This window comes from Balaenoptera acutorostrata, chromosome 14 (genome assembly GCF_949987535.1).
Source record: "Balaenoptera acutorostrata chromosome 14, mBalAcu1.1, whole genome shotgun sequence".
NCBI classification, from domain to species: Eukaryota; Metazoa; Chordata; class Mammalia; order Artiodactyla; family Balaenopteridae; genus Balaenoptera; species Balaenoptera acutorostrata.
Window position 1 is genome coordinate 19592489 of NC_080077.1, and position 23728 is coordinate 19616216.

Below are 23728 nucleotides of genomic sequence, written 5' to 3' on the forward strand. Positions count from 1 at the left end.
GACCCAATTAGAAGAGGTAAAAATAAATGTCAGAAAGTGTAGCTATGAATACTATGGAAAGGTTACTTCTATTTCTTTACATTAATTTTCATAAGTGTGTCTGCATATTCATTAGAAGACTACAGAATTCATTTGATATTCAAGAATATCAAGTAGATAAGAATGATACATGAAGTGAAATTTTATGTTGATCTGCAATAAAATTGAAGCCAATTCCCTACACAGACTAAAACTGAAGAGTTAGTTTACATAAATGTATGCACACAGACATAAAATTCTAGGATTTTTGCAGCAGAAAAGATGAATAACTTTTATGAATTAGTTCCAAGTAGAGAAGTTAAATAAGCCTTCTCTCTTCCTTAGAACTAAGAACAAAGGGAAATATTTGCTGAACTTGACTCCAGAATGAAATGCAAATAAAAACATGTTTATCAAATTTTATAATCAAATAAGAAGCTCTTAAAAATAGCTTTGAGAGTCAAGCATAATATAAGAACAATTCATGAATGTGCCAATCTTTTTTTCTTGCTATGAATGTTAACCAAGTTTAGATTTTAACCTTGACATTTGCATATACTGTGACAAATGAAAACCCAAAGTATTATTGTACATGGCTGCAGAATTCTAACTTTTGTTTTGAAAGCTCAGGTCTCAAGATATTTTCCTGGAAATCCTTAAATAAAGACATCCAAACATGTTTAAAAAGTAATATTCTGAACTCTACTAATGAAACACAGTATCAAAGTGACATATATAGTTGCATCACTAACAGGCACCTCAAACTTAACTCATCTGAAATTTAGCTCCTGATCTTTCCCTAACCTGCTTTTCCTGGAGTCTTCCTCATCTCAGTCAATGGCGACACCATCTTTTCAGTTGCTCAGACCAGAGTCATTTTTCACAATGCTATCAGCAAATCCCCTCAGCTCTCATTCAAAATATCCTCAGAATTCAATCACCTCTCTCCATCTTGCTTGCCACAACCATGTCCCAATCCACCACACTCTCACCTACATTATTACAGCAACCTCCTAACTGCTCTGCTTCCTTCTTCTGACTTTCCCCCTTTTGTCAAAATTTAAAAACTGCAGCAAGAGTAATTCTGTTCAGAAAAAGTAAGGCTGATCCTGTCTCTACTGTGCTCGAACTTCCCAGTGGCTTTCCATCTCACTCAGAACAAAGCCAAAGTTTTCACAAGGGACAGTTAAGTCCTGCAGGACCTGTTCCCCTGTGTGCCTCTCTGACTTATCACCTGCTATTCAATGTACTCACTGGCTTCAGGCAGCCTGAGCTCCTTACTGTTCTCCCACTAAGCCGGGCATGCCGGTGCATCTTTTTATTTGCTATTCCTCTGCTTGGAATGCCCTTCCCAGGTGTTTGCTTGGCTCACTCTCACATCTTTAATCAAATGTCTCCTTCTCAGTGAGGCTTCCTCTGGCCATTCTCTTTTAACATGCTCTTATGATCACTTAAATGAGAATATATTTTGCTTAATTTATTTTTGTTCTATTTATTTCCCTGCACTGAAATGTAAGGTTATTGAAACAGTTCTTTTCCTCTTTTGTTTTCTGCTGTATTTCCATCTCCTAGAATAAAGCCTTGCATATAGTAGGTGCTCAATAAATTTTGTTGAACGTTGAATCAGTGAAATATATTTCATTTAGAAAAATACTAGTCCTAACTTTTCCTTAAATAAAGTAAAACTCATTGACAACAACATAAATTAACTGATCAATACATTAATAAGAAATGACTGAGATTCCAGAGATCAGTGGTGTACAGGTTCTATGAGGGTTATAAGAACTCCCTATCTTCAAAGATCTTACAGTTTAAGAAAACAACATTCATTAGAAAACAATAAAAGACAATCTATTACTAAATTCTAAGTCCAAAGTAGTCAAGCATTGTGGTATTTAGGAGGTGAGTGTTCTAATCCCATTGCTGCCATTAACTAAATGAACCTAAGGAAATGTTGCCCCTTTATCCTCAATGTCTTCATTTTGCAAATAAGGAGAATGCACTAGGTGGCTTATTGGTCCACTAGAATTCTTAACCTCTATTGGTCTATTATTTGAGAGAAGAGAGAAGTCAGTAGAGATATGTGACAGAGGTGGTTAGCTGTTCAGCAACTCTTTTCCTCTTCTCCTAGCTCTTAGCCTCCCAAGAAGCCATATAAAAGAAGTTCTAAAAACCTTGATTGATTGAAAATAGATTCACACCAAGCAGTTTCCCAGTGAATTCTGCTGAATTTTATCAAGTTAGACACAAATCACTGCATTTAAATATTTTGGTATTTTAAAATAATTTTCTAATATCAAAATGTGAATGTTATTAAAAGTAGAAATAGTTTTTGTCATTATTCTTACCCTGTCTTATAAAAACTCATTGTCTTCAGTTGTTATTTATCTATATCATGTGTATTATCTGTTTTGATTTGCCCAAAGAGACCACAAGTTTCTCTAGGTCAAGAGTCATGACATTATACACCTTTCTGTCCTTTTTTGGGGGGAGGGGTGTATTCAGTGCTTTGTATGTGCTGTGTGAATGAATGGGGTCTAGACATTTCTGAATAAAATCTTCTCAGCCTAGTTATAGGAAATATGTGTCACATCACTGTGCTACAATACAAATTTGGTCATGGATAGAGTCTTTAATGCTCTGGTAGTTCCTGGTGGCAGGGAGAAGGGAGACATCCTGTGGAGTTCATCAAGCCCTGAAAGACCTTTAACAATGTGCCGCCCTTCTTTGGCATGCCTCTAGTGAGTAGTGCATGGGAAGTATCTGTCCCTTCTTGTTGCTTGTGCCCATATACACCCATGTTGGTGGTGTGCCCCTAGGTGACATCTTATCTTCTGCTGACTTTTATATCAAAGCAAGTCCTAAAGAAGAAAAAGGGATCAAACCAGTGCTGCTTACTTATGTCTGCGGTTAGCATCTCCTAAGCATGCGTGCAATACAATCTCTTCCCTCTGGCCTGAATACTAAATACCTGAATTCTCAGTTTCCTTTTCCTTTATTTATCTTTTCATATAACTTGTCCCACCAGAGACCAAAGCAGTCTCCATGCTTCCAGACTATAGAAACATGAATCCTTGGGGCAATACACACTCCCTCCTCATTTTAGCTATTTTATAAATTAAGTTGGCAAGTTAGTTCTTGTATCTCCAGCCTTGGCACTTTCTATACTTATTGAACAAAATGGAAGAGGTGACCAAAATCTGAGTTGTGATGTTGTAAACACGAGTTACCTGTGCAGATTCTTTTAAAGTTGGGATTTTCCAGAATGTGTCCTGGTAGGCGGCACTGGAACCGATGTTGCCAGAACTCAGGGAACCAGGGATTCCGCGTATTAGTGTCCAGCCTCAGTTTCAGGAAATAATCATCAAAGGACCTGACCTCTGGAGACTGCAGCTTTATCGTGATTCCCCCGTTGGCTTCCACCTCATAACCTTCAATGACTTCATCTCTGTCTGCCCAGCCATCACTAAAAAATGCAGGGATTGGGGTGGGGAGAGAGAAAGACAAAAGTCTCACAAATAGAGCTATGAGTTTTGCATGAATGAAGCAATTCAGCAAGACTTAAAGTCTATTTTAAGCCAACATTGTTATCTATCAATGACTATTTTTTTATTTTTGTGGAGAATAGAAAATTATAGAATCATAATGTCTTGTTTGTTTTTCACAGTAGTGAAAGTGATGATGAAGATGATGACAGTAACAATTAAAAGAACTAACGTTTATTGAGCATTTACTAGTCACCAGATTCTGCACTACTCAATTTTACTGAGTCAGATGTTCAGCAAATAGCTGAGTCCTGGTGGATCCTGGATACAGATCCAGGCAGTCTGGCTCCCAAGCCCATTGCTCTTTACAACTAGACCACAAAGCCCATCGGTTGTTCTCCAAACCCGAAGAAAATAAAACCCAGGTACTCAGGACCTTCTCAATAAGAGCTAGGCAAGGTTTCAAGGTTGCAATCAAGACCATTATACGAGCTGCATTATATAGCATAGAAAATTGATTTAGGTTAGAAACACGACAATCACAGATTTTGTTCCTGGACATTGTTCAAATTTGCATCTCTTAGAAATGACCAGATGCTTTTTTTTTTTCCCCCTAATGTTATTTCAAAATAACATCATTAAAAGAAAACAATCTGACTCCCCAACATAAAAATAATCCTCCTGCTCTCTAAATGGCAGTTCACTGACATTTCATTTGTAGGTTCAAATTTTTTAAGTTTGTTCACTTTCTAGAACATTCACATCTGCCAAGAGGGATATATCTCCAGTTTAATTCAAGTGTATCTATGAGCTAGGCCCAACCTCATGTGAGTGGCTATGATCCCTTCCCAAGAGGGGGTCAAAGAAAAATTGCACCAGACAGAGTTAAAGAGGCAAAGAAGACTTTATTCAAGACTATTTCAATAGGCCAAAGATACTGAACTCAATTCTGCTGAAACAAAAGGTGGAAGTGCTAGGATAAGCTAGTGAGGAAGTGCTGGCTGACACTGAGTGGAGCTTGGTCAATGTGATTAAACCATCTGTGTTTGATAATTGTCATTTATCTAAATTAGACTCCCACCTTTCCACAGAAACTGGCGATAGGGGTCTGCTATCACTCTTAACGATCATATTTTAAAGGGATGGCTCCCAGGCGCCTGAGAAAAAAATTTCTCTGTTGTAAAACTAGCAAGAGGCTGGGAGAAATTTTACATTTCAAAGGGGCAGAGAAAGAATTGACACTGGCGTGCCTTTAAAAGCAAAAAGCTGTGACAAAGTGAGAGAGTGGCATGGACATATATACACTACCAAACATAAAATAGATAGCTAGTGGGAAGCAGCCGCGTAGCACAGGGAGATCAGCTCTGTGCTTTGTGACCACCTAGAGGGGTGGGATAGGGAGGGTGGGAGGGAGGGAGATGCAAGAGGGAAGAGATAGGAACATATGTATATATATAATTGATTCACTTTGTTATAAAGTGGAAACTAACACACCATTGTAAAGCAATTATACTTCAATAAAGATGTTAAAAAAAAAAAGTAAATGCTCTAAGAAAAGGGAATTCTCGGGGCCCAAAGTAAGGAAGAAATTTGCCTAAATTCTAGTCAAGCTTTGGAGAACATTAAGAGTGCCTTGAGCAAGGAGTGGATCTATTCCTCTGCCCACAGAGTAGGTAGAGGTAGCCCTGCAGTTTCTGGAACACAACCATTCAGTCTCTGCCAGAGAAAGTGTTTTATCACTTGCTTCTCACAGAGCAGGGAGCTGGGCCAAACACATATGACAGACCATAGCTCATTCCTCTCCTTGTTACCTGAGACCAATTTAGATAAATGTGTCCTCCACTTAGCTGAGCTAATTGGTATAATTTCATTCCAGAATCTTCCCAGTGAACCACACAGGAGCTACATTTTCAACAGATCAAATACAGAAGGTAAGTTGACTTAATATGATCCAGAACTAAAGGAATTTTGAGGTAAGGTGTAGTCTAACCAGCCAGACCAGAGAATATCTATATGCTTCTTCTAAATCTGCTAGAATATAAATTTTAATATTTTGCATGGATCTTTCTTTTCTCTCTTTCCTCCCTCTTCCCTCCCTTCTTTCTTTCCTTCCTTCCTTCTGTATTTACCTAGCACCTACTATGTACCAGATGCTCTGCTATGCTCAGGATTCAGTTCAGAATGAGAAATATTATTCTCTTCCCCCTGGTGTTACAGACTTGTGGGAAAACAGATGTTAAACAAGAATTTCAAACACTGTGGAGGTAAAGAAGGAGAAGTGACCAAAACTATGGGAAGGAGGGGCTTGGGTCTAACTTAGTCTTGTGTGTATGTATGTGAGTGTGGGTGAAGAAAGGTGTGACTAGGAATGGTTTTCCTAAGAAAGTGATGTCTGAGCTGAGACTCAAAGGATGAGTAGGCATTAGTCAGGTCCAGACAGGAGGAGGGATTGGTAAAGAAAATTCCTGATAGATTATCTAACATATAGGAAAGAACAAGGCTCATTCAAAGAATTTAGAGTGTCTGTTCATGGGAGCACAGAGAGAAGTTAGCAGGAGATGGGGATGTTGGCAAAATTCCACCCTAGGAACTCTTAGCCTAAGGACTACAGGAGATCCTCAAAGTGTTGTAAGGCTATTACTTAATGAGGTCATTCAGCTCTACCCTCTAGTGGTAAATGACCTGAGTATTTTGGGGGACAAGTCCTCTACTCACCATCACTGAACATGATGGCCAATCAAACTGATTAAAAGAAAAAAAAAAAAGCCCACTCATTTATCTTTCTATATCCTCAGTCTGGTTAGAAAGGTTTGAACTAGTTTGTTTGGATTTATTCACATTTATTTCACAACTACATCTATAGCAGTTTGAAGATGAGAGCTATAGTTCATGTCATGTTGAAAAGGAGGGTAAAAATAAAACCAGTTAGGTTTTCAAGAAATTCTGCCTATGAGTATATATTTAAAATCAAGATAACATAACTTGAAGGAAATAATTACTTTTTGACGTTGTTAGGCTTGAAGTGTGTTTCTCCCCAAGGTTTAATATTATGCGAGACTTTTATGTGCATGTATAGTCTGAACAAGAAACCCACAATTTTTAAAAGTGTATGAAATGTCTTCCCTAGTGTTTATTTGCATTTTTTAGAAAAATCATTAACTTTATAAAAGCGAGTATCATGTGTCAGTGCTGGAAGCAGAGAAAGTGTGACCTCCTGCCCTTTTGCAACCAACACAGAGGAGTGCATCATAGGAGTAAACCCTTGTCTATGAATATAGACAACTTGAAGTCATATGGTTTAGTGGGGTGAAGCCCTAAATCCCCTTTGCCATTGGTCAAAGCCCTTCCCCCCTCACCACAGATGACTCCCTTCTAGAAATTAGAGTTGGTGTTAGATCCAAGAGGTTATAAAATCAGGGACAACCGAGATGTGATAGAGAAAATATTCAACTAGGATTAGTCGGATTAGTCGGTGAATATATCTTGAAGTGTTAATTGCTAAAGTTTGGTATGAGATCTTAAATCTATCACAGGTGAGGTATAAGGGAATGATAACAAATCAAAAGTCACAGAAAAACAATCATAAAGCAACTCCTGGTTTGTATATATTTTAATCATTTCTTCTATGTACCACTTGTCAAATGTATATATTTGAGGATTTTGAAAGATTTTCGCTCTTTAGTTATAGTATTGGGATTTTTTACAAGGATATTGTTCTGGTGAATTCTCTGTGAAGCACACTTGGGAACGGAGAGCCAGCAGCTCTCCTGATACCTGGTATAGGTTTTTTCTTTCCCTGTTGATGGTGGTAGGGTGGTGGTGGTAGTGGCGGTGGTGGTGTAGACTGTGCTCGAGCAGAGATGACCTGCAGGCACCTGCTCACCCCAAGTGTCTGGAGTGAATCCTGCCGGGCTGGGTGCTGGTCAGCCTTAGGCAGGGCTGAGCTCTTCTGAGGCACATTCACAGCCTCTAGCAGCCTCTGCTGCTCCATCTGTCTCCCAATTTTGAGTTCATTTTCTATCTGGGGTCTGGATATGAAACTGCATAATGTGAATAAATGGGGGGAACATTTAACAGGAAGCTACATGTCTTAAGTATTCCTCACAAATATACAAGACTCCTTATTTCCTATCCCCCTCAACATTTTTACACAACAATTCTTTCACAAGATTGTTCTTCACTTCCCACAAAAGCATGGCTCTAGTCCTGTGAAATTTCACAATCCAAACTTATAATAATAAGATTTCTTCCACTCAATAAATTCTGATATTAACAACAAGGGAATATTATTTCTAATTCTACCTATTACAACTTGACAGGAGCTTCAGGAGTGTTATTTTGCATTATATCAGTTAAAATAATTTAATAAGCTAATTGATAGTAAAAAAAAAAAAGAATGCAATAGTATTCATTTAAAAAATTGTACAAAAACATTTTAGAAAATCCTATTTACATTCAATTAAAATAATTACAGTCTAGAGAGTAAAGCAATTTGATTTGTGTAATGAATTCAAGTGATTGTGTATACCTGATAATAAAACTATAATTCTTTAAAAATAATCCAAAGTTTACCACATAACCAGGGACAGAATAAAAGCATAATAAAAACAATATTTTCAAAAACATATGTAAACAAGCACAACATTACATAAATTAAAATGCTAACTATATTTACAAAGGTTGAAGAAATGTAGGATAATGTAATTTAAGTCAAGTGATGCCAATTATGAGAAATATTTTGGAGGTAACGGCATCTTTTTCAATAATAATTGAGACTGGTTTTATTCATTCAACGCTCATTCACTAAGAGTCTTATATGAGTTAAGCATTTGCTTACTGCTTTGATACATTGCTCAAAAGTAGAGGCAAGGCCCTTGCCATCAAGGCAATTACAGGGGTGGGATAGTCTGGCCGCTGAATACACAATAGCCACAGAGCTGCAATCCCTGAAAGAAAAGGAAGACAGGCTACAGAAGCATAGAGATGGGGCAAAGGAGTCATGCCAAGGGAGATTTTGCCCAAGGGGAAATAACATCTAGGATGAAACTTAAAGGAGGAGTTGAAGTTGCACAGGTAAAGAGGGAGATGGGAGAGAGACCAGCTAAAGAGGGAACAAAGCTTTGAAACAACAGCAAGGCTTTCAGTTTACTTAGAGTGTGCAAGGTAAGGAAAGATAGGACAAGCAGGGGTGAGATCTGGAAGAACCTTAACATCCTTGTTAAGGGTTTTGGATTTCATTTTTATGGTGGTAAGAAACTACTCAGATTTTCAGCAGGAATATGACACAATTAGATTTGTTTTAGAAGGGTTTTTCTAGAAAGTACCTAGAGTGTAAGTACTTGTGAAGATTCTTTGGTTCTAGAATTCCGAGGCAGAAACTGTAGAAACAAACACATAGACATGTGCACACACACATGCACACACACAGGCTAATAACATTGTATTATGAAGGCACAGTGGCAGTGTTGATGAATCAGGAATTGGGGTAGTGGTCACAATTAGTTTATATTTAATTTTAAAATTAGTTACTGCCAATTCACAATGAATGTAGAACTAACACAAAATGTAGGTCCCTTTATTTAATTATCTAGGACAGGCATTTAGAGGTCACTCAGCCTACTGAAAAACACAAGAGAGGATGAGGGGATGGAGTCACCTTTTATTGTCCTATACATCTGCAGTTATTATAGAATTCAAACAGAGGCCTTACTTCTAAAGCTACTCTGTTTCAGTGGAAAACGGAGGCTGGGGAGAGAATGGGAAGGTATCAAAAGACAAAAGAGGAAGAATGAAGGGAATTAATTCTCAAGGAGCTGAAGCTCCATGTAAAGATCAAGGTCAGATCAGGTTTCCTTACTTTCCATCTGCTCCTGACCCCTAAACCCTAACCCACATCTGGCATCCTGAGCCTGGAATCATCTGCCACCCAGAGACTCGTAATTATCCTCCTCTCCTAGCAGAAATGTAGGGCAACTACTGATAAACATTGCACACAGCCATGCAAGTGTGGAGGCCCCTCCTAAACCTTCTACAGACCATTTCTCATGTATCAGTTACAATTTCAAGCCAGTGTGAAAGAAGGGTGGGCCAATGCGGAATTACTTGTGGACAAGTAGGTCTTTTGAATTCCTTCAAATTCTACTGCCAAGGTAGCACCCCATTTTGCCTCTCATTCAATTAATCCGAAAGACAATATGAAATAGGAATTGGTTAGTTAAACTTTCTAAGCCTCTGTTTCTCCACCTATAAAATGGGAATGGAAATGGTTATCAACTTCTTAAGAGTTGTGTGAGAATTAAACTAGATAATCCATATAAAACACTTATCACAGTATGTAAGGCATGATGAAGTCTTACTAGACATAACAGTTCTTTATCATCAATCTTCTCATGATCCAACCAATGTACTGAGCTGTATCAACACGTAGGAGAGACTTCTCTACAAAAGTGCTGCTCACAGTGTGGTCCAAAATTGGTGCCAGTCATGATCTGTTTTTTACCAGTTGACGAGGAGAGACTGAGAGGAAGCATTTAGAAAAACCTACAGCAGTTAGACATTGTTGCAAGATCTAAGAACATGACTGGTGGACTCATGTCTTTGAATAAACAGGGTTTAACCACTTTGTTTTCCAATTCATACGGTGAATTGCCCATGCCTCAAGCCTATCCACAGTCATATGCAGTAGAACTCAGTTACACTGTGTGAGCTTTTACGGTTACTTTGCCAAATACAACCCCAAATTATATAAATATTTGAGAATATATAAGCACTTATTTTTATCAATTTGTTTTTACAATCACATTAAATTTTAATAAAGACTGTTTTATAATTTATCATATAACATTACTTTCTATAGCAGAGAAATAAAATTTTAATTATTTACTTTAACTCCAATTATATGTGGCCGCACAAGCTTCACCAGACTTTTTTTTTTTTTTTTTTTACAAGAAAAGATACAATTTGCTGAATGTGGCGGTAGTATTTGAATGTGGACAGCAGAAACGATTCCATAGAAATAGGGCAAAAAGAGTTCCAATGAAATTTACCTGAAAATATGTTGGTTTATATATTGAATTTATCCCTAATTGATGGTGAAGTGCTGAAACCATAGTGTATTATCTGTGGGGCTGTTTTAGTTAATGAATTCGTGAAATCATCAAAATGTATTAGTCATTTGTAGTAGCCCTGCCACCCTTTTCCACAGTTTTGATTTCCTCTGTTTCAGTTACCCACAGTCAACCGTGGTCTGAAAACACTAAATGAAAAATTCCAGAAATAAACAATTTATAAGTTTTAAGTTGCACGCTGTTCCGAGTAGCGTGATGAAATCGCTTGAGGTCCAGTTCCATCCAGCCCAAGGTGTGAGTCAACCTTTTTCCAGGATATCCCACCTGTTAGTCACTTAGTAGCCATATCGTCTCAGTTATCAGATTGACTGTTGAGGTATTACTTGTGTTCAAGTATCATTTTACTTATTAATGGCCTCAAAGTGCAAGAGTGGTGATGTTGGTAATTGCGATATGTCAAAGAGAAGGAGTAAGATGTTTCCTTTAAGTGAAAAGTTCTCAACTTAATAAGGAAAGAAAAAAATTGTATGCTGAAGTTGCTAAGATCTACAGTAAGAACAAATCTTCTTTCCATGAAATTGTGAAGGAAAAAGAAATTTGTGATAGTTTTGCTATTACACCTCAAACTGCAAAAGTTACAACTACAGTGTATGAAAAGTGCTTAGTTAAGATGTAAAAAGCAATACATTTGTACAATAAGATATTTTGAAAGAAAGAAAGACAACACATTCACCTAACGTTTATTACAGTATATTGTTAGTTTTTGCTGTTAATCTCTTACTGTGCCTAATTTATAAATTAAACTTTATCATAGATATGTATGTATAGAAAAAAAATAGTATATATAGGAGTCAGTACTATTTGCAGTTTCAGGCATCCACTGGGGGTCTTGGAATGTATCCCCCATGGATAAAGAGGGACTACTGTATACACAAAACATAAAGGATTAAAATTTTAAACCAAAAGAATCATTTGAAAGGAAAAGCATTGAATTAAAAGCCGATAAAAGCATGTGTTCAATATTCTACATATAAACATTAGTGTTTCATGGGTTTTATATGAAGTGGCATTTGCGATTGCTAAGAATTAAATATATATACAGTTGACAAGACATTATGAATGACTACGTTAGAGGTATTTACTTAGAAATGTTCAGTGATTTTGGTAAAACGGTAACTCAAGTACTACTTTCTGATGCCATCATAGCTGGATGATTTCCAAAACTGCCTAATGATATGGAAAACCAACTCACTGAATAAATAAAGCTGGTAAAACATTCTTTCACTGTAAGTTGATGAATGTGCAGATATTGCTTTTTGTGGCAGTTCTTTTAGTATATGTGCAGTTTGAAAATGATAAAGATTTGAAGAAAGAAATCTCTGCTCTGATTTAAATTCTCTTTTAGTGGGACTTCCCTAGTGGCATAGTGGTTAAGAATCTGCCTGCCAATGCAGGGGACACAGGTCCCAGCCCTGGTCCGCGAAGATCCCACATGCCGTGGAGCAACTAAGCCCATGCGCCACAACTACTGAGTCCACGTGCCACAATTACTGAAGCCCGTGTGCCTAGAGCCCATGCTCTGCAACAAGAGAAGACACTGCAATGAGAAGCCCGCACACTGCAACAAAGAGTAGCCCCTGCTCGCCGCAACTAAAGCCCGCGCACAGCAACGAAGACTCAACACAGCCAAAAATAAAATAAATTAATTTTTAAAAAGTTCTCTTTTAGCTTTATGGCTGAGAAACACAAGTAGCTCTAAATTTTATAAAATTATGAAGAATTATTTTGTCAAGAAATGTGGTTGACAGTTTATGTTTTATATAAAGGAATGTTCTGATGCTGCAACTGCCAGCATCAGGAAAACATTCTGAAGTAGTTACCTAAGTTAAGGAGCTTGTGAGAGAATGTAAATCAATGCAATGCTTCCCTCATTGAGAAAGTCTTGATTTAAAAAAAGTCAGCTGAAGTAAACAACGCTGGTGACACAGCACAAATTTTGAGTTATGTAAGACCCAAAGTTGGCTCATTAGAACTGACTGTTAGCATTTTTTCCGAATGCTGTATTCAGTAAATTCATGTTGGTAGATTGAAATTATCCATGATGGTGATACATACTTCAAGCAAACCAGTAAATGCTACAAATTAGGGATTCTTTTTTCTTGTTTTCATTTCCCACACAACCAGTTATGATAATATGGAAACTGACCATAAACAGCTATTTTTGGTATTAAAGAAAGAAGCTGTGTCAAGAGTATCTCAACTGCAAAATAAACTCTTAAATGTTTCTTCAGGAGAAGAAATAAGGTTGGTTCCAATATTTAAACATATTAATACGAAAGCCTGACTTGCTCTATTGACTGATATCTTGGATATATTTAGTAATCTTTATATTTCTATGAAAAGAAATAATTCAATTATTTTTCCAAAAGGGAGCTAAGATCAAAGAGCAAAATTAAAAGTTAGAAATTTTGAAGAACAAGGTTTTTTTGCAGATTGCTATATCACAGTTTTAATTTTAAAATAATTGTCAATAAGTAGGAAATGATCTTGATATTATCATCTGCAAAGTGTTATCAGCAAACACTATGAATTTGATTGCTTTAGTCTCCTTGGGCTACCTAACAAATACCATAGACTGGTGGCTTTAACAATGGAAATTTATTTTCTCACAGTTCTGGAGAATAGAAGTCCAAGATCAAGGTTCCAACTGATTCAGTTTCACTGAGAGCTCTCTTCCTGGCTTGCCAACTATGTCCTAACATGGCCTTTCCTTGGCGCATATAGAGACACAATGAGAGAGAACAATCTCTCTGGCGTTTATTCTAACAAGTACACTAATCCGATTGGATCAGGGCTCCCCCTGTATGACCTTATTTAACCTTAATTAAATCCCTAAAGGTCCCATCTCCAAATTCAGTCACATCAGAGGTTAGGGCTTCAACAGATTAATCTGGGGGCACTCAATTCAGTTCATGGCAGATGGAATAACACTAAAGTTATCATTTTCTGAAAAATCCTAATATAAAAAAATTAATGAATCCAGAATTCACATATTTCATCAAAAGATAATTTAAATTGAACTAAAAGGTTATGGAACAAATTATTGGAGCTGGCTACTGTTAAAGGATTGAAGATAACTTTTTAAACTACAGCCTCACTTGCTTTACTTGGTTCAAAAATTTTAAATAAATATCCCAAACTTGCTGAAATTGCTATAAAATCTCTTCTTCCATTTGCATCAGTAAGCTGATGTGAGGCTGGTTATTCTACTAGGAATTTTATGAAAACAAAATAAAAAAGCAGTTTATACATGCATAATCCCATGCAAGTATCTTTGTTTATCCAACCAAGATTAGATAATTTAATAAACTCACTTATCATATTATATTTTTAAAATATTGACATGCCTGGTTTTTGTTCAAAGTGTGTATATAAGTATTTAACATAGGTATCCTCTACTTCACTTACAACATTTTGTTTATTTATAATTATAGAACATCTAAAAGTTACAAGTGTAACAGTAATTTTCTCTACTAATCACCTAGGCACACACTTTCAATGAACAATGGATACATTTTTTGTAACTTTCTTTTCTCCTTTGTTTCGTTTATTTTTATTATATTTACTGAAATGAGATTTTATGCCTGTTAAATCTAATAATACAACTTTGGGCTTGTATTCGCATGTCTTTATGCTATATTTAATTTCTTAGTAATTTACCTTTTTTGTATTTTATCAAAGTACAACTCCGCCCTAGATTGGGACTTAAAAAAAAAAAAATAGAAGTTTGAGAGTCACTGTTCTAGACACTCTATCCTTTATGCCTTAGAAATTGTTAAGGTAAAGACTATGCTATTATGACAGTTCAAAAAAGGACACTTCAGAAACTCTATCTTAATGTGTGTGGTAAATGAAGTCATGACTACCAGTAGAGACTTTAATTTTGTTGGGAAACATGCAAAATTTTACAGATTGAAACTACCATTCTTCACTTTCTCATTTAAATCCCTGGCAGTTTTATTGCTGCTGAACCTTTATTTTTCAGGTCCCTATGCCATTTGAGTGAAAGGCTGCACTTTCCCAGATAATTGTTAAGAACCAGCTGAAGGGAGGCAAGAGACTTATTAGAAAAAGAATGCAATAAGGAGGCAGACGGATTCTCATTAGAGCATAAACTAGATCCTGGCACTCCTCTGCTTAAAACCCACAAGTGCCTTTTCATCTCATCCAAAGTTTTTCAAAGAGTACCTTAAAAAACCCTGCACACTCTGATCCCCATTACCTCTCTCATCTCTACTATTCTACATTTTGCTCTGCTCCAGCCACACTGGGATACCCTGGCCTTAGGATCTTTGCACTGGCTATTTTCTCTGCCTGGAATCCTGGAATTCTCATCACTTGAATATTTGCATAGCTTTCTCTTTTACTTCCTTCATGTCCGCTCAAATATCACATTCTCATAGAGGTCTTTCCCTGTTTAAAGTTGTGTCCTTTCTATTCCTCTTTTCTACTCCCTTTATCTCCTTAAAATATCACTATCTGACATACCATATAAATATATTTTCTATATCCTTCCAGTAAAATGGAAGCTCCACATAGGCAGAGAGGATTTTATCTTTTTTGTTCATTTATATAACCCCAGAATTTATACTAGTTCTTGGCTCATAGTAGGTGCTCATTATATATTTGTGAAATGAATTAATGGATAAAAGACTCTGTGAACTAATTTATATTCAAGAATTCATAGAAAATACTATGATCCGTGGTATGCTAGAGGTGGCTCATACCAACAGGCAAGAACCCATTGTCATCATATTTTCCCAGATCCGCATTAAGTGACTTCATGGTAGTAGGTTGAAACTTGCCATAATGCCAGGTGGCTTAAAACATCAGAAATTTATTCACTCAAAGTTCTGGAGGCTAGAAGTCTGAAATCATGGTCCCCTGTGGCCATGCTTCCTCTGAGACTCTAGGTAGACTCCTTTCTTGCTTCTTCTGAGTCCCTGGTGGCAGACCTCAACCCATGGCACTCCTTAGCTTCTAGCTGCAGCACTCCAATCCCTGCCTCTGTTGTCACGTGGTGTTCCCCTATGTGTGTCTGTGCCACTGTCTCTCTTCTCCACTTACAAGGGCATCAGTCATATTGGATTAAAGGCTACCCTACTCCAGTATAACTTCATTTTGCCTGTATACTTGCAACAACTCTATTTCCAAATTAGGTCACATTCTGAGGTACTGGGGATCAGGAGTCAACATATTCAACATATCTTTTTAGAAGACACAATTCAACACATAACAAAGAGCAAACACTACAAATCAAGACTTTATTGTTCTGCTTTGCTTCATTTTTTTTTTTTTAAGAGAGGCAGTTGTTAAACATCTATCAGCATACCACTAACTATAACATGCTGTGACATTTTCTCTGAAATGCAGGGTTAGTTGTGAACTTCTAACCTGTTAGATGAGCTAAAGATTATTTAAATGATTATTGTTTAGTCCTAAAATATCCATAATAGAAATTAAAAGCTATTCTTTTTTGAAATAAACAGCTATTTTTTCTGAAAGATATTGTTACATGTTTTAGGCATTTGGATCACTTTACTTTTTCTTTCTCAAGAATAGATAACTACATTCTAAGAAGGATCAGAAAATATAAAACACCCCCAAAACAGATCAAAATAGTTTTAATAAATACTATTAATTTTTTTTAATGTCTGAAACATTTATATTAACATATTTCCATACATATTTCCATACAAATACAAATATAAGATTTTTAGAAATTTCATGTAATGTCTGAAACATTTATATTAACATATTTCCATACAAATAACCCAATGAAAGTTTAGTATTAGTTGTTTTGTTTGTTTTTTTATACTGCAGGTTCTTATTAGGCATCAGTTTTATACACATCAGTGTATACATGTCAATCCCAATCGCCCAATTCAGCACACCACCATCCCCACCTCACCGCAGTTTTCCCCCCTTGGTGTCCATATGTCCATTCTCTACATCTGTGTCTCAACTTCTGCCCTGCAAACTGGCTCATCTGTACCATTTTTCTAGGTTCCACATACATGCATTAATATACAATATTTGTTTTTCTCTTTCTGACTTACTTCACTCTGTATGACAGTCTCTAGATCCATCCACGTCTCAACAAATGACTCAATTTCGTTCCTTTTTATGGCTGAGTAATATTCCATTGTATATATGTACCACATTTTCTTTATCCATTTGTCTGTCGATGGGCATTTAGGTTGCTTCCATGACCTGGCTATTGTAAATAGTGCTGCAATGAACATTCGGGTGCATGTGTCCTTTTGAATTACGGTTTTCTCTGGGTATATGCCCAGTAGTGGGATTGCTGGGTCATATGGTAATTCTATTTTTAGTTTTTTAAGGAACCTCCATATTGTTCTCCATAGTGGCTGTATCAATTTACATTCCCACCAACAGTGCAAGAGGGTTCCCTTTTCTCCACACCCTCTCCAGCATTTGTTGTTTGTAGATTTTCTGATGATGCCCATTCTAACAGGAGTGAGGTGATACCTCATTGTAGTTTTGATTTGCATTTCTCTAATAATTAGTGATGTTGAGCATCTTTTCATGTGCTTCGTGGCCGTCTGTATGTCTTCTTTGGAGAAATGTCTATTTAGGTCTTCTGCCCATTTTTGGATTGGGGTGTTTGTTTCTTTGATATTGAGCTGAATGAGCTGTTTATATATTTTGGAGATTAATCCTTTGTCCATTGATTCATTTGCAAATATTTTCTGCCATTCTGAGGGTTGTCTTTTCGTCTTGTTTATGGTTTCCTTTGCTGTGCAAAAGCTTTGAAGTTTCATTAGGTCCCACTTGTTTATTTTTGTTTTTATTTCCATTACTCTAGGAGGTGGATCAAAAAAGATCTTGCTGTGATTTATGTCAAAGAGTGTTCTTCCTATGTTTTCCTCTAAGAGTTTTATAGTGTCCAGTCTTATATTTAGGTCTCTAATCCATTTTTAGTTTATTTTTGTGTATGGTGTTAGGGAGTATTCTAATTTCATTCTTTTACATGTAGCTGTCCAGTTTTCCCAGCACCACTTATTGAAGAGACTGTCTTTTCTCCATTGTATATCTTTGCCTCCTTTGTCATAGATTAGTTGACCATAGGTGCGTGGGTTAATCTCTGGGCTTTCTATCTTGTTCCATTGATCTATGTTTCTGTTTTTGTGCCAGTACCATATTGTCTTGATTACTGTAGCTTTGTAGTATAGTCTGAAGTCAGGGAATCTGATTCCTCCAGCTCCATTTTTTTGCCTCAAGACTGCTTTGGCTATTCGGGGTCTTTTGTGTCTCCATACAAATTTTAAGATGATTTGTTCTAGCTCCGTAAAAAATGCCATTGGTAATTTGATAGGGATTGCATTGAATCTGTAGATTGCTTTGGGTAGTATACTCATTTTCACAATGTTGATTCTTCCAATCCAAGAACATGGTATATCTCTCTATCTGTTGGTATCATCTTTAATTTCTTTCATCAGTGTCTTATAGTTTTCTGCATACAGGTCTTTTGTCTCCCTAGGTAGGTTTATTCCCAGGTATTTTATTCTTTTTGTTGCAATGGTCAATGGGAGTGTTTCCATAATTTCTCTTTCAGATTTTTCATCATTAGTGTATAGGAATGCAAGAGATTTCTGTGCATTAATTTTGCAACCTGCAACTTTACCATATTCATTAATTAGCTCTAGCAGTTTTCTGGTGGCAGTTTTAGGATTCTCTATGTATAGTATCATGTCATCCGCAAACAGTGACAGTTTTACTTCTTCTTTTCCAATTTGTATTCCTTTTATTTCTTTTTCTTCTCTGATTGCCGTGGCTAGGACTTCCAGAACTACGTTGAATAATAGTGGTGAGAGTGGACATCCTTGTCTCGTTCCTGATCTTAGAGGAAATGCTTTCAGTTTTTCACCATTGAGAATGATGTTTGCTGTGGGTTTGTCATATATGGCCTTTATTATGTTGAGGTAGGTTCCCTCTATGCCCACTTTCTGGAGAGTTTTTATCATAAATGGGTGTTGAATTTTGTCAAAAGCTTTTTCTGCATCTATTGAGATGATCATATGGTTTTTCTTCTTCAATTTGTTAATATGGTGTATCACATTGATTGATTTGCGTATATTGAAGAATCCTTGCATCCCTGGGATAAATCCCACTTGATCGTGGTGTATGATCCTTTTAATGTGTTGTTGGATTCTGTTTGCTAGTATTTTGTTGAGGATTTTTGCATCTATATTCATCAGTGATATTGGTCTGTAATTTTCTTTTTTTGTAGTGTCTTTGTCTGGTTTTGGTATCAGGGTGATGGTGGCCTCATAGAATGAGTTTGGGAGTGTTCCTTCTTCTGCAATTTTTTGGAAGAGTTTGAGAAGGATGGGTGTTAGCTCTTCTCTAAATGTTTGATAGAATTCACCTGTGAAGCCATCTGGTCCTGGACTTTTGTTTGTTGGAAGATTTTTAATCACAGTTTCAATTTCATTACTTGTGATTGGTCTGTTCATATTTTCTGTTTCTTCCTGATTCAGTCTTGGAAGGTTATACCTTTCTAAGAATTTGTCCATTTCTTCCAGGTTGTCCATTTTATTGGCATAAAGTTGCTTGTAGTATTCTCTTAGGATGCTTTGTATTTCTGCGGTGTCTGTTTTAACTTCTCCTTTGTCATTTCTGATTTTATTGATTTGAGTCCTCTCCCTCTTTTTCTTGATGAGTCTGGCTAATGGCTTATCAATTTTGTTTATCTTCTCAAAGAACCAACTTTTAGTTTTATTGATCTTTGCTATTGTTTTCTTTGTTTCTATTTCATTTATTTCTGCTCTGATCTTTATGATTTCTTTCCTTCTGCTAACTTTGGGTTTTGTTTGTTCTTCTTTCTCTAGTTTCTTTAGGTGTAAGGTTAGATTGTTTACTTGAGATGTTTCTTGTTTCTTTAGGTAGGCTTGTATAGCTATAAACTTCCCTCTTAGAACCGCTTTTGCTGCATCCCATAGGTTTTGGGTCGTCGTGTTTTCATTGTCATTTGTCTCTAGGTATTTTTTTATTTCCTGTTTGATTTCTTCGGTGATCTCTTGGTTACTTAGTAACGTATTGTTTAGCCTCCATGTGTTTGTCTTTTTTACGTTTTTTTCCCTGTAATTCATTTCTAATCTCATAGCGAATACTATTAATTTTAAAAACAGATTTATAGTTTATACATGCAGTTATTTGAATTGGAGAACTATTTTTGCCCCTTTTGTGCCACAGACATATGTACTTATGAATGCTTTAGACCTCTCAGCTTTGAGATCTTAATGATAAGTGATGAGTTGAGTTATACCTGGAACTATACCTTAGTAAATCATTCTAATAATACAAGAAAATTAATACAAAGATGGTATATGTGTATATGGTACTTTTAATTTTACATTTCATGTAATTAATTTAGAGTATCCATTGAAAAACAAATTTAGATCTTTCAATATTAGCTGATTCAAATCTTTTGCATTGTTTCATTTAATAAATATTTGCTGATATCCTACTTAGCGCCAAGCACTGTCAGATCCTGAGAACACATTGATTAATAAGACCAGAAATGTCCCTACTCTTTAAATTAAACTTAAATTTAAATTCATAGGTGGGGCTCCTACTTCCAGCCACAATGGAGTAACAAGTATTAAATTCAGTCTTCCATCTGAAAAAACTAAAACACTGGACAAAATATATAAAACAATGGCTCTCAAAACATTTTACATTGGACAATGAAGGACAGTGATCTCTGAAAAGTGAGCACCGAATGAGATGAGTCCTACAATTGTTTGATCTTACTGCCTAGAGGTTTCCAAGTCACAACACAGAAGCGAGATGGGGGAGTGAGAAAGAATGGACTCAGGCACAGTCCAGTGGAGTCACTGAGTTAAGTGGACAAGTGGACAGAGCTGGGAGTCAGGGGAAACCAAAGTGGCCAGATTTCACAGGGCAAAGTACTGCAGAGGGGAAAGCTGCCGGGAGAGAACAGTCTGCAGTGCTCCCAAAAGTATTTTGTTGAATATTAGACAGCCCATGCATGTGAGGAAATTATCTAAGCCCAAGGAAACAAACAACCAAAAGAATTTGAGGGAATAGTGCCTGGAGGTCACACAGAGTTGGGAATAGTAACTATTCTCAATAGCTAGAATGGAATATATCATGTTTCACAAGGAGGTGGCTAAAGTATTGATACTAAGAAAGATCTTGCCTCAGTAGCTGTAGAAAATTTGCCCTAGATGAACGGTTATTCTGGTTTTATCTAACAAAGCTTAGAAGCAAGGTGCAAAAACAAAAACAAAAAAAAACAACAAAATTATTTCTAAATAACTTTACCTCCTCCAAGAACTAGCACAAGAATATTTTTAGAAATACAAAATATCAAGTAATCAATAAGGTATAATTTACAATGTCTGGCATTTAATAAACATTATTAGGCACATAAATTCATATGTGGAGTGAGGGAGAAAAGAGATATTAAAATGACAAATAATAACAAAAAATTTTCACGTGGTGATACAGTTTAGGTAGACAGTTTTTAAAGAGTCATATGATATGAACAAAGAGCCCACCATTTTACATTGCTGGTCAGAGAAAGCATTGGGTTGCTAGGGAAACATCTCTGAAGAGACAACCCTCATGCTGAGACCTGAGCTGCGTGAAGATCAGAGGGAAGAGGGCTTTAGGTAGCTGGCACAAAGGCCCTGAGGCAGGAGCAAGCAGCTGTGGCTGAACATTACCCACTTGCCACAGAAACGTAGGCTCAAAATCTTTCCATTTATCAGAACAGAAGACATATGAATAGAAACTTTTTTGTTTTTCAGCTGTCTACTATATATTTGCTATTCTCTAAGATATCTTAAAATTTTAAGTGTTTTCAGTTTTTTTAAAGTCCTTGTTAGGAAATAAAGCTGATATGAAGGTGGTCTCATTTTGATTACCTAGGCTGATGAGTGACCTCTGAGAGCAAAACTGGAGAAATCAGTGAGGCCATTGCAATTTAGAGCAAGTCACAGCTCTTACTTGCACCTCATCTAGCACACCCTATTTTTATGTAATTAGGAGCCTAGAAGTACATCACTGTTCAAACCACAGAGCTATCCCAAGTGCCTTCAGAAAAATCTTAGAATCCTGTTCTGAGAAAACTCAATATGGCTCCCAAATCATCTTGTGTTATAGCAAGCTATTGACCATAGAATTCCAGATGACTAAGTCAGAGCAGACCCATTTGGAGCTTAAATTCTGCAAGGTTTGAATGGAATCTGAAGCTTTTGTTTCTTAATTCACTAGAGTTAAAAGTGAGCTTATCCAACAGGTTTTGCTTCCTCACTAAAATTTTCATTACCATTTATTTTTAGTGGCTGCTGTTTCTAAAGCAGTCCTGGGGTTGAGGGGAAGGGTCTGCTTAAAAACTGTGGACTATGGTGGGAGGCAGCCGCATGGCGCAGGGAGATCAGATCGGTGCTTTGTGACCACCTAGAGGGGTGGGATGGGGAGGGTGGGAGGGAGGGAGATGCAGGAGGGAAGAGATATGGGAACATATGTATGTGTATGGCTGATTCGCTTTGTTTTAAAGCAGAAACTAACACACCATTGTAAAGCAATTATACTTCAATAAAGATGTTAAAAAAACAACAACAACAACAAAAAAAAACTGTGGACTAAAGCAAGAGCTAGGCACATTTCTGTGGATGAGAGAAAAAAGAAGCGTTCCTTGATGGAAGACAGTGGATACTCTAACCGCATTTGATGTAATGTCACATGGGGAAAGGGCACATAAGTATACATGGAGGCAGAGAAGTAGGTATCATGAATAATAATGACAAAGATTTATAAAGTGGAAGTAGAGAATGAATGAGTTCTGAACATCTTGAGTTATTCTCAGCAATCGTTTGAGGATAGGCAGTTTCTTGAGTTGCAGGGCCATTGGACAACTAGAATGGAACTTCCAGATGAAAGGCCTCAGGCAACAAGAATAATTCTTCAGTGCTACAGACAATATAACTTTGTGTCCTCAGTAAATATTTATGGAAGAAAGGAAGGAAGAAAAGAACAGAGGAAGGGAGAAAGAAGGACTAAGAAATGAGCATATGAAATCCACAGTGACTACTAAATTAACATTAAATCCACAAAAGGATTAAACTTTCCTTTTAAAAGACAATTATTCTAAATCTACATTTAAAAACCTAGCTCTATGCTATTAGAAATTCCAAAAACATAGTGTTATAAAATGGTTGAAAGGAAAGGGGTCAAAGATCCTACTCTTAGAAAAATGGTAGAAACAAAATTAAATACTCTTAAAAAAAAAAAATCAACTCCTAAGCAATCCAGCAGAAGGCAGAAAAGTAGGATCAAGGTACAGTACTGGAAAGGTAGGACAAATAGGAAGCACAAAATAAGGTGATGGCAGTAATTCCAAATATATCAGTAGTTATAACTAAATTCACATCATGGTTAATTCTGGCCTCACAGAATGAATTAGGAAGTGTTTCCTCCTCTTCCATTTTCAGAAGAGTTTGAGAAGAATTTGGTGTTAATTCTTTCTTGAAGGACTGGTAGAATTCACAAGTCAAGCTATGCAGTCCTAGACTTATCTTTGTTGGGAAGTTTTGATTATTGATTAAATCTCATTTTACTTATTATAGGTTTGTTCAGATTTTATAATTCTTTTTGAGTCAATTTTGGTACTTTGTGTGTCTCTTGGATTTTTTTCCATTTTGTCTCCATTACCTAATTTGTTAGAGATGGCTTAATTCTTGAAACTAATCAGTGTAATGCACCATAATAACATATATAAGGAGAAAATTCATATGATTATCGAAATAGATGTAGAAAAAATATTACATAAAGCTTAATATCTGTTCAAGATTTAGAACACACACATAAACAGAAAATAAAATTGAGAAAAATTACTTTAATCGATAAAAGCTATCAGGAAAATATACATAAAACCTCATACCTGAATATATGTGTAAACTATGCAAAGAAATTGACTTCTAGTTATACACTCAACTGAAATGTATACATATGCGCACCATCAGAAATGAACAGAAATGTTCACAACATCGGTGTTTCTAAGAGCCAAGAACTATAATCAACCTAAGTGTTCATCAAAAGTAA

At 36.4% G+C, this 23728-nt stretch overlaps 1 protein-coding gene across 3 annotated transcripts in view; it reads right to left on the minus strand.

Annotated features, from left to right (window-relative positions):
• Positions 1-23728, minus strand: part of GRM1 (glutamate metabotropic receptor 1) — a 406154-nt gene that overhangs the window by 114328 nt on the left and 268098 nt on the right. For all 3 annotated transcript variants that reach the window (XM_057528228.1, XM_057528229.1, XM_007171344.2), the window contains one exon: positions 3249-3484. In XM_057528228.1, coding sequence (XP_057384211.1) covers positions 3249-3484 — 236 coding nt within the window. The remainder of the gene's footprint in view (positions 1-3248; positions 3485-23728) is intronic.